This window comes from Egretta garzetta, unplaced genomic scaffold, assembly GCF_000687185.1.
Source record: "Egretta garzetta isolate BGI_Z169 unplaced genomic scaffold, ASM68718v1 scaffold658, whole genome shotgun sequence".
Lineage (NCBI taxonomy): Eukaryota > Metazoa > Chordata > Aves > Pelecaniformes > Ardeidae > Egretta > Egretta garzetta.
The window spans coordinates 37,472-49,004 of NW_009260499.1; the positions used below are offsets into that span (position 1 = coordinate 37,472).

The 11,533-nt window shown below is 51.6% G+C and overlaps 1 protein-coding gene across 1 annotated transcript in view; it reads left to right on the plus strand.

Annotated features, from left to right (window-relative positions):
- The first annotated feature begins 8,448 nt into the window (after window positions 1-8,448).
- Window positions 8,449-11,533, plus strand: part of CCDC9B (coiled-coil domain containing 9B) — a 41,810-nt gene continuing 38,725 nt past the window's right edge. Inside the window, exon 1 of the mRNA XM_035900108.1 lies at window positions 8,449-8,469. Coding sequence (XP_035756001.1) covers window positions 8,449-8,469 — 21 coding nt within the window. The remainder of the gene's footprint in view (window positions 8,470-11,533) is intronic.

Consider the following 11,533-nt stretch of genomic DNA (forward strand, 5'->3'; position numbering starts at 1 on the left):
TGAAAAGTCCTGGACTAGTCTAGGCACTACTTAGCAACAACTAAACCATCAGTGTGTTATCAACGTTCTTCTCATACTAAATCCAAACCACAGCGCTATGCCAGCTACTAGGAAGAAAATTAACTCTGTCCCAGATGAAACCAGGACACTGACATTTCCCCAACGGGGAAAAAAAAAAATCTTATAAAACCCCTCCAACTACCTGAAGTATTGTTAAATGGAGGCAGATACGCCCTTGGAGGCTTAAGTCCCCTGCTTTGCATAGGGGCCTTCTGTTCCAGCAGACAAAAGTGTTTGCATTCAAAATGTTTCCTCCTCCCGAGGCAGCCGTGCGATGCTCCCTGGCGTGCACAGCTCTGGCGTCTCCCTCTTGTCCAGGAGGTCTCCCCTCCCCTGACCAAACCTGCTTCATTAGCAGCGTGGCTTGCAGGAGGCAACAAGTGCTGCCGGCTCCTGTGGTTTTGCCTGGCAGCTTTGCAGGCTGATACGACCTGTGTTATCACCGCTCGGCAAACACAGCCGAGGTATCAGTTACCAGGAGATTCTCAGCCTTGCTAATCTAATTTTTCAGTAGGGAAGTTTGCCTGAGAGCTCCAGGGAGTATTTAACTGTCCGCCCTGCTGCTCCAGCCCTGTAAAGGGGGGACTGTGTTGCTCCTTCTGTTGTGGCAGGGCTTATTGAAGGGGTTCCCGCTCTCCTTTCCTCATTTGGGTGTGTTAAGGCAGTGTTAACAGATGGAAGGACAAGAGGAAGTCTCAGCCTGTATGAGTCTGTCCACGCCGAGGAAAAGAAAACCAGATGAATGACCAGTGGTGTCAGCTAGGAGGTTTTAACACGGGAGAGCTTTTTATTTTACCACCTTATTGTGTCATTCTTTACCTTGGTGAGTCTAAGCTTCGCCATAATGCCTTCAAAATGGGAGTATTACAGTCTTGCAAAGGACGAGTTTACATTCCAACCATAAAAGCTAGTCGGGAAAAGCTAGTGCTAGCAGGGGTGGTTTCCCTAAGATCAGTTTGGTGGCTCTGGCAGGTTTCTGGACTGTTGAGAAGGTGGTGATCAAAGCTGCAGTTGGGCATAGGACCGGGTATAATGAAGGACAGAAGAACTACTCTGAAGTACAACGCTAATCCTGGCTGCTGAACGCAGCCCTAACAAGGTCTTGCTCTCTGCCGCGAGAAACTCCTTCTGCCTGCGCAGGGCTGGCAGATCCCAACAAAAGCTCGAGACATCCCATCCTGGCATGGCTGAGCTGCCAGCCCCATTCCCGATCGTTGCTTTAATCGCTGATCAGAGCCCAGCTACCGTTAACTTTCCTCCCGTAAGCTACTTAGTGCTGCTGGCACAAGCCATTTCCTCAGTCCTCTGAGCCTTCATTGACACAACATGGGCAGCAGCTGATACCAGCCCAGACCCAATCCATCCCGTGCCCAGGGCCACCGCAGCCAGAGGATTAACCATGAACCAATCCCTCAACCTGTATTCAGCCATGAATTTGCCCTTTTTACTTTGGAATAGCAACCCTAACCCTACTCACACCACAAATGCAAGCTTTACAGCTGGATCCTGCAAGATTGCAGCTGGTCTGGCTCCTGCACGGTCCCCTGCAATGGGAGGAAAACTCGAGCGAGCAGAGCTGGCCGTGAACTGCTGATCCCTGCCTGTACCAGTCTCATCGTAGCCCCACAGCACTCGCAGGATTCAGCAAGCACCAAGCTCTGCTGTCCCAATGGCATCAGTGCCAGTGTCATCCAGGGATGACCCAGTTGACATTTTGGAGAGGAAATTGGCTGAAATGGCCCATTTTAGGAGGATCAGAGCCATGGGGAGGATGAAAAGCAGTTGGTTTGGCTCAGGAGCAAGTAGCAGAGTGGAGGGGGAAGGTTCCATTTCTCAAATTGTTGAAATGCTTCTGCTTTTTTTGGTTAGAAACTGAGCTTCAGAAATGCTCAAAATATTTCAGCTGATGCTTCCAGAAAAAGTCATCTTTAAATGTTTGTTCCAAACCTTTTTCAACAAAAGGTTTAAATAACAACAGGTCAAAGGAAGGCTGTTGTTTAATCAGTTGCTTCTGAAGGTGCTGAAGGAAACGCAGTATTGCAGGGAGAAAGGAAATGGAATTTTTCTGTTTTGCAAACCCAGTTCTAAACCCTGCATTTTTGCCCACCCTAATCTTATGTGTTTGGGCTGCACGGTGCCTCCAGCTCTGAGCAACCTGCTTGGCCACGCTGCAGGGACTAAGTCAGAAGGACCAACAAATGTCCCCATTCCCAATGGAGGGCCACCTTGCTCAGGAGCTCACACAGACCCAAAATGGATGCCCAGAGAAAAGTAAGAACAGGACAAGGGCATATGATGGCTCCCCAGGTGTTCTGCAGGGGTTTTTTGGAGTGTGATGTGATGTGTCCAGTGAGGAAACCTCTCAGGAGTAATTGCGTGGTCTCCTCTTGGACCTCGGTACATCTGATATAAATTTATCACAAGCTGAGCCTCCTCAGCTTGTGCAAGGGTTGAAATAAGGCCAACGTGGCTCAAATTCTGACCATAGCTGGGAAAAGGACCAGCTTCTCCAGCTGGGTTTTAATTCACCCTCTTGAATCATGATTTCCATCCTGCTGGAACACCGATTATTTGCAGTTTCAAGAGTTTTCTGCCACTTGAGTGAAGTACTCAGCCAGCCAGGCACAGCGCAGCAAGTGTCTGCAAGTGCTTCATGCACCTCCACCCTTTCTCTCCACCCAAGTATTAATTATTGTTGAACTGGTCCCTTAATATTTAATTGGCACCTTGACTCCCTTTTTCATCTCCTCCCTTCTCAGGTGTCTCTGTGTCTCTTGCAGGCTGGCCCTTGCCCTTCTCCTGGGATTGTCTTCCAAATCACCTCTGCACCTGAACCCTCTGCGCCAGAAAAGCCTGAACTGAGCCCACACTGAACCCATGCAGCATCGGTGCGATGCGATGCCGCTGGAGCCCACGAAGAGTCTTCAGTCCAGTTTAGACCCTGGAGCCAAGGTTGGTCTCTGGAGTTTGCTTTTGAGTTCTGCTGGCAAAGGGAAGTGAAATGGTTTGTTAGGTTTTAATTGAGCTTGGTTGGGATGAGAGGCACTCATGGGCCTGGAGAACAGCTGCTGAATTTGCCACTTCTTTCTTCTTGCATCAGACTGAAAGTGGGTCATGTTGCCAGTGGTGTAGCCCCAAAGCTGCCATGTGTTGGGATTATTTTGACTTTTTGTAGTTCACAAAGGGCATATGACCATGTCAAGAGCCAGCTGGCACTTGGCATGCTCATTTGCAGTTTGCGAACTACAAGTTTCAGGCCACTGGGCTGCCCGCGTCCTCCTGGATCTGGGCTGAAGCCATGGGCTAGAATGGGGAAGCCCCTGCTGATGACAGCTTTCACCCAGGGCAAACCAGTTGCTGTCTGCAGCTCTCCCTGCTTTCCCCAAGGACTACATTTCCATAAAAGATGAAAAGAACCTGCCTGACAGGCTGTCCCGGCCACTTTCCACAGCCTGGCACCCTTCCCAAGGCTGGGTCGTGTGTCCTACATCTGAAGGCTGGGGTAGCAAAGAGGGTCAGCAAACCTGCATTTGGCACTGCTGTGCATGTCTGGAAGTGGGAAGAACTCAGAAGACAGATCCTCTTACCGTTCACTCAGCCTGTAACTACTTCAGAGGCCCTACACTAGAATTACAAGTTTTTCAGAAGCAGAAATGTCAGGTGAGGAGATGAGATCACAAGTTATTCAAAGTGGCATTAAACGTGGGTGGGCATAGATCTCACCCACAGGACTTGGGGCAAGACCCTGCAGGCTGGGATGATGTGCAGGGAGGGGGATAAGAGGGGACAAATTTATCCTCCGACAGGAACAGGGCTTCTCTGCACATCCTGAGAAGTTTCTCTGCTGGTGCTATGATCGGTATTGCTGTGGGAAGCACCAACAGGCAGCTATAACCTGCACTGATTTTAAGCAGGACCAAGCTGCCATTATGTCCTTTAACTAGCTTTGGTAGTTTTCATTTTAATTGTATATTGATACATTTAAAAATTAATGTCTCAGCAATCCTTTCATCCCTGAGTCTCTCCAGCTAAAGCCCGTTTCAAGGTTTCTGGCTGGTCCCTCCTCCCAGTCTGGGGAATATGCTGACCTGTCTCCTGGCTGGCTGGAGGAAACGCCTCAAACCCCTTTTTATCCTGCAGTTGCAGCTGGCCAAAGGATCAGAGCAGGGGGTAGGCAAGGGAGGCAAAGGAGGAGTTTGCTTATTGCGGGGAAGTTTGCTCTGTAGTTGATAGGAAAGACGCCTCCAGGCCACCGTGAAACTCTTCTTTGATACACGGCGTGTTCCCATCCCTCCCTCCATCCCACAGGCCAGGAGACAGGTTGCTAGTTCTGTGCAGGAGCCTCGGGCGGTGTGATCCGTGAGTTCACGGCAGCATAGGGCAGCATGCAGTAGCACCTCTGAAACTCAGCCATGCAGCTTATCTGCAGTCCCGACACACGGTATAACAGCAGCCTCCCAAAACAGCCAGGCTTCAAGCTCCTGCTACAGTGGGCTTTTTGGCAGCTGGCTCCCAGCTTCTCCCAGCAGTTACCGAGTGCCATCTGTTGACTGAATAGCGGTCATGCAATAAATGGAGAGAAGCCAAGATGTAGATGGGTGAACTTGGGAAGAGTGGTGGCATGGGACTGAGTGGTTTCGGAGGGCTTTCACAGAGTACAAAAGGAAAAGGATGGAGGGTTTCAAGCCAAGGCGGTTCCTGCGGGTGGAAAAGCTGACGAAGGGGTGCCGGGAATGCTTCTCAGTTCAGGCAGGTCTGGGTTTATTGAGGAATCAGATTCTTTCCCTCAGCCTTTGTGTAAGGCAGAGAGACAGAGAAGACACATGTAGTTTTGCTGTCAAAATGTGGGTCGATACTTTCTGCAAGCTGCTGAATGCTGTTCTGCAGCGGGGAGATTGCAGGCGCCCATCAGAGATGGTTCTTTGTGCCGAAACTGGTCAGGGAGAGGCTTTGCAGTGCACAGCTAGAAAAAAGGACTATTTCACTGTCACAAGCACAAAATGGACACGTCATTGCTCAGATTTCCTTCCTTTGCCCCAGAAAAATCTCCAGCAAACTTTGCCCTGAGTGGAGAGTAGGGGCTCCAAGTACGCAGCTGGAGGCTGTGCTTAAGGGAGGTCAGCTGAGCCTCTGTGTAGCTCAGCCCTGTCAGGGCAAGCCTGCAAAAATCCCTTTATGGCCTCTTGATTCCTCCAGCTTTCAGGCTTTCCTGAAGGCAAGCTGCTGTCCACTGCAGGGATGGCTCCTTCAGGGGATGCCAATAGTTAGCAGGAGCTTATACATCCCCTTTCTGCGAAGCTGAAACCGCAGAGCCAACCTGGGGTATCTGTGCTGGGTACGCTCCATGGTTTCTGTGCTGAGTGGGCTTCAGAGATGGCACAAGCCAGTCCACAGCAGCCAGAGCACAATAAAGAGCCCAGAATCAGGCCATCCTGCTTATTAAAGGTCTTCCAGCGATTTTAGAAGAATAAAGGGATTAACTCTAGGAGTGGTGGACAAATTCCTGGGTGATTAATTCAGCTGGTTTCTCCAAACGTCCTTCCTGTCACACCTGGATGTAATATACACTCGCTGGCTGAAGTACTCTCTCGAGTTGCTGCATGCTGGGAAATAGCTGCCACCAACTGCCTGAGAGAGCAGTACTGATGTGCTGCAGCCACCGAGGTGGGGGGGAGCTCCTGTGAACAGGATTTGGTGTGTCCTGAGGTCCTGCAGGACCCCCGAAATGTCACACAGCCAGCATGCCCTTCTCACTGGAGCGGGAGACTGGGGGCTATCTTGGCTCCTCTCCCTCCCAAGTGGTAGCCCTCTGGGTATCGGTGCTCCCTGGTGCCAGGATGATGGTCCTGGAAGGGCCTTACCCTGAGGCAGGGATGAACCCCATGGGAAGGCAGTGCTCAGCTCAGGAATGACATGGCACTTACGAGCAAATCAGAGATTTTGGCAGTTCAGAGCAAGCCCTGAAGTTGAGGACAGCCTCAGTGTTACTGCAATCCTTTCTGGTCATGACACCAGGTATAAGGAAACATGTGCATGTATATAACCCCATAAATCTCAGCATATTTATAAGATTCTGCTTATATATATAATATATATATATTCTGCTTACATATATATAAGATGTAGAAACATCCTGTGAGAGTCCCAAGAATACAAACAGGTCCCCAGACCAACCTGTCCTGCCCCACTGCTGAAACTGCAGATGCTGCTCCCTTGCCTGGGCCCTTTTGCCCCGGGGTTTCTGTGTCCACAGTGCTAATCGAGCTTTCATCTTCTCATTGGTCTCAGATGATGATGCAGAGTAGATGCTTGTCATTTATGCCACTCAGACATGATAGAGGACAGCTGAGAAATGTCAGCTGTTTGTGTTGAGGGCAGCGGAGTAGCCAACGCTGCCCTGGAGGGAACCACAGCTCTCCAGAGACATTAGCACAGGCAAAGGTATTTTAGGGTTCTTTGTGCCTGCTCAGGGCATTGCTTGTTGCTGGAAGAGCTTGGCCACACCACCGATAACAGCAGAGACTTAGGATGCCATGGCCATGAGATCTGTAGAAGCTCCTTGCGAGTACTTAGCTTAAGCCTTAGCATAGGGCATGCCATAGTCCCTTAGCCACTGTCATCCATGGGTAGCACCACAGACCCCACTGCACATGGTGTTTACCCTACACTGTGCAAAGAACCTGGGATAATGGTGTGCATCTCCGTGTTAACCTGCATGTGAGTGTTAGCAGTGTGTGCAGGCTCCTTGAGCCCAGGAGCATGGCCACCATACAAACAAGATAATGCACCATCACTTGAAAAAGTGTCTCCACAAACATTGACTCTCTGACTCAGCCCAGCAGCATCTGCTAGGGTTGACCTTGTCCCTCTGGCCACCAGCCCAACCAAAAATGGGCCATCACTCCATCCTCAGAAGGAACTGTGCCAGCTTGGAAACTCAAGGCAGCACCATCCTCCCAGCTTCCCCGTGTTCCCAGGGCAAGGAAAAGCCCTGCATGGCTCCACACCTCCTGCACAGGCTTGTCCATCACAAACCTCTTGCCAAGCACTTGGGCTCTAGCAAAGCTCTTGTGTCTTTTTCCCAATTTTCCATCCACAGCAGAGTCTTCATTCCTTCATCAAGCCTGAATCCAGAGGCACTGCGTGGGAAATGGTTTCCATTTCCTTTCATCATTTGAGTAGCTACTAATTAATATGGGTCAGTCTTTCCCTCTAAGCGCTTTTGCTAAGCCATGCTTCCAGCTCCTTCAGTGTCTTAGCCCTGATCCCCAGCAGCTAGAGTTAGATGCAGGGGAGGGGCCAAATTCAGAGTTCTTCAAAGCCTTTTGAAGGCTTCCCTTGAACTGTGCTGGATTTCAGGCTGAACTTCCTGGGGTTTGCAAACAGTTGACCTCAAACATCTTAGAGGGGATAGGTACCAGCAGCGGACCTGCTCCTTTTTCAGTGCTACAACGTACAGGCATATCAGGGCCCTCATTAAGGTTGGGGTGCACATCAGTCCTTGGGCCACAAAATATTCCCCTGGGTGCTTCCATCTCCCGTTCGCCTCTTGCCTGCTCTGGGTCCCTTGGAGGCTGAGGGCGAGGGCAGCCAGTCTGTGCACAAAGCCCAGGCACGGTGCTGGGGGTTCACTTGGGGCGACCTGAGACCGCAGCAGAGGGACACTGCCCGTTTCCTCAAAGCCCTGCTATTTGCAGCTCTTCTGGGGGTCACTTTGACAGCTTTCAGACGGGGACTTATCAAGGGGCCCTCTCCTTTGACTGTATGCTTTCTGCTAGTGGTGGTGCCGGCCAGTAGTGCCCACCCCACAGCATCACTTCCGCTCCCTCCCTGAAAGAAAGGCACAGTTTAAAAGCGGGGAAATCATTCCCAGAGAATACTGAAATTAAACAGAAAAAGGCAAATCCGGCACTTGTTTTCCCATGAAGGCTCACGCACATACTCGCACTGGCAAGACATTCAGGACCCCAGATATTTTCCCGATCCCCCGCCAGGCATGCAACTAGCCATGCATAACAAATAACACGACCCCATGAATGGCCACGAAGCGAAGTCAAGCTGTTTGCCTGATCAATTTTTCATTGTTCGCCCGGCTTTTCCCACTTTGAACCAGGGCTTGTGGCATCAGGAAGTTAAAAGGAGCCAGGAGGGGGGAAAAAGGGGAGTGTTTCTTTTAAAAAGAGAGTGAGATTGGAGAGGAGGACACAGGCACTCAAAACCCTGTCTGTGCTTGGTATATTAGGCAGCCAGTGCTCTTGGCTGGGAGCCCAGACGAGGCTTTTGTAATCAAAACATGATCTTGTATGCTGTGCAACCAGTGCTGAGAAAGGCCGTCTGATGGCTCTCCTCTTTTAGCTCTGCTCTGGAATCCGCCGGGCTTCGCCGCCGATGTCCAACATGCACCGAGCTGTGAGTGCTGCCTTTGTGGGGCCTGGGAGGGGCGCGGGGCGGTGGGGTCCCTCACCCAAAAAGGCCACAAAACGACTTGCGCTCGCTTCCTTCAGGGTGGCCTTTTGGTGGTTGTTGCTTTGTTGTTTTTTTTTTTTTTCTCGCCTGGCTGCTGGCAGGCAAGGGGAGCAAACAAGCTGTGCCGCATCAGGGAGGGGGTGCTGGGGGGGTGGATTTTGGGTGCCAGGGTTTGCATGCCCATCGCCAGGGCAGGTTGCGGTGGCTGGCTCAGGACAATGTGCCTCCCGGGAGGGTGGGAGACCGGGGGAGATAGCAAACAGAAACCCAGGCAGTGCTGGATGTTGCCTATCCCGGCAAGGGTTTCAGCTGCAGCTGCCAAGCCAGGGGATATTTCTTAAAAAGAGCAGATGCATTTGCTTACGCAGAAGAGTGTTAGATAAGGGCCCCGCTCCTCTCTCCTCTTCCCTCCCCCCCACCTTCTGTCTTTCTCGCTTTTCCAACCCTGCTGCCTCCGAGGTCTCTCGTACAGCCGGCAATCGTAGAAGTATGCGGGAAAACACTGCACGCAGAGACAGTCTGGAGCGAGGCGTCCCTCCAGACCCGATGAGCTGCGTAGCAAGTGTGTGTGCCGCTTAGGATTGCGGGGGGTATGACAAAACGAGATGTCATCATTTAATTGAAGCATGAAGCCGCTCGCTTTCCATTTCTCCTTTTGTGACATTTTTATTTGCGACAGAAAGAGGCCTCCCGTTCTGCGGCTTCATTGCTCTGCCTTGCTATCTAGGAGGCATCGGGCTCGGCTGCTTTCTGATTCAAAGCCATCGCACGTTTGTTCTGCCAAGGCCATTTATAACTCTCCCGTCGCTGTGTCATACGGGCACCTTGGCTCCCCGGAAGAGCTTTACTCTGGGGAGGGCACGGCGTAGCCACTTTTCACCCTGGAGCATCGGCTTCAGCATGGGCTGGGGGTGGCGGATTCATTCCAGAAACGGAGGAGAGGGCACGTCCCCCTGGTATTGGCTGGCTCGGAGCAGCGGCTGACGAGCAAATGCTGACTTGGCTGAACCGTACAATGGGTGAGCCCCTGTGAGCCGGTGCGTGGGCTCAAAACGCCACTCGGTGCTTCTGCATGCAGCCAGGCTGCTCTGCGGCCCCCGGGATGTGCGGGCAAGGGACCGCCTCTTGTCGGCAGCTCCCCAGCATTTGCTGAAACAGATCGTGTGGGGAGAAATATGCTAATAGCTTCCTTAGTAAAGGGGAGGAGAAGTGCTGAAAACCAGCAAAACTTCCCTACCAGTGACTTGTTTCCAGCTGGAAATGGCAAGACCCTCCTCCCCCCGGCACGAGCTGCGTTGCAGCATAGGCAAAATGCTGACAAATGTGCAGCCTCGCGCAGAGAGGGAGGATGGCCTGACAGGTCTTTTCCATCTTTTGCCTTTGAAAAGAGAAGAGCGCAAATACAATCTCTGCAGGAATTTTTAAATTCTTCCTGAGCCGGCAGCTCTGTCAGTCTTCCTTCAAAGGAATTTGAAGATGAAAGGGGTGTGTTTGAGGGCATGCACCACTTTGATCCCACCCTCAAGCAGCCAACACCCCAGCACTCGGCAAACAGCGAACCTGCCAATTTAGGTCTCACAGAAGAGCTTCTGTTCAGGTAAACACTGAATTCAGCTTTAATCAGCCTTGCAAAATGGCCATGACAGTGTATCCACCCACACAGACAATATACTCACCTGTCGCATACCCAGATGATTGATGGCAGTGGAAAAGTGTGGTTCGTTCTCCCACAGACCTTGACAAAATCCCTTTGTCCGGCAGGAGAATGTGTTCAGGTGGTTTAAATGTCCCCGTTGTTCCACCTGAACACAAACGTGTGCCTGTGCCCTGGCAGAGAGAGCGGTCCTCGGCAAGGGCTGTTAAACCAGCACTGGTAAAACACCGCTGTGGGGGGGTACGAGTGAAGATGTGCTTGTGTGGGATCCGAAGTCTACTTTAGCAAACTGGTTCTCCTGCCTTTCCCCTCTCTGGTTTCTGACATCCAGCACACCTCCTCTGTGGTGCTGTCACATTTGCAACCTTTAGTCCCTTTTCTCCAAAGAACGTTACCCAGGCAGGCTTCTCCCCCCATCCATGGCCCTATTCTTTGCAGATCAAGCACAGATCTGCTTGATCAGAGCTGAGATATAGTTAGCTTTGGTGGGGGGTGTGTGTGTTTCATGTAAAGCCCTTGAAAGGAAGACCTAGCATTGCAGGGATGTGCGGTGATTCAGCAGCTGGATCCCTTCCTTTGAAGGCGAGCGCTGGCCCTGCACCCAGTGGATGATTTGCAGCCCTGGTTCCCGGGAGGCCTGTGACATTTTTGGAAAAGCAGCGATGCTAACTGCTGGCTGAATTCCCACGCATTACCTAAAATTAATTTCCGAAGGGCCAGCTGATGAAACGTGCCCACATTCTTACTTGGTGTCCATCTCCTAGGTAGCTGAAAACCTTCCCACGTTAAGGAGGTAATTCCTACAGCTCATCTAAAAACCTGCGCTTTCAAATGGGTGGGATATCCCCGTCCTGGTGAAATGCTACGTGACGCACAAAAAACAAGGGTCAGGTTCACAGCGCCTTAATTCTGCCTCATTCAATGCCTTGTCACACTATGAACACATACGTCTTCAGGAGGCCGGAGCCCCTGTAGGGTGCTCGATAGAGTTCACAAACACGGCTGGGAATGTGGAGCAGAGTCAAAGGCTTTCTCTCCCCTGTGGTGTAAAACCAAGCCTTTGCCTTCAAGCCTTGGGCTTCTCACTGCATGTTTGCTCAGTTTAAGAGGGGCTGCATTAGACAAGCACCCCTCCATCCCCTCCTCTGGACCTCCACTGCTCCGGTGTTTCCTCCAGTGACCAGGGAAAAGGCAACTGAGGTCTCCAGGAGAAACCCTTCCCTCCCATGAGAAGGGCTTTGCAAGCCCGTTGGCTACCGCTCGAGGCTGGACCCCGGGGAGCCTGGCTGCCTGAGTCACCGTCGGCAGGAAGGCACCCAGATCCTGTGTCCCCAGCGGCCGTGGCTGGCCCCT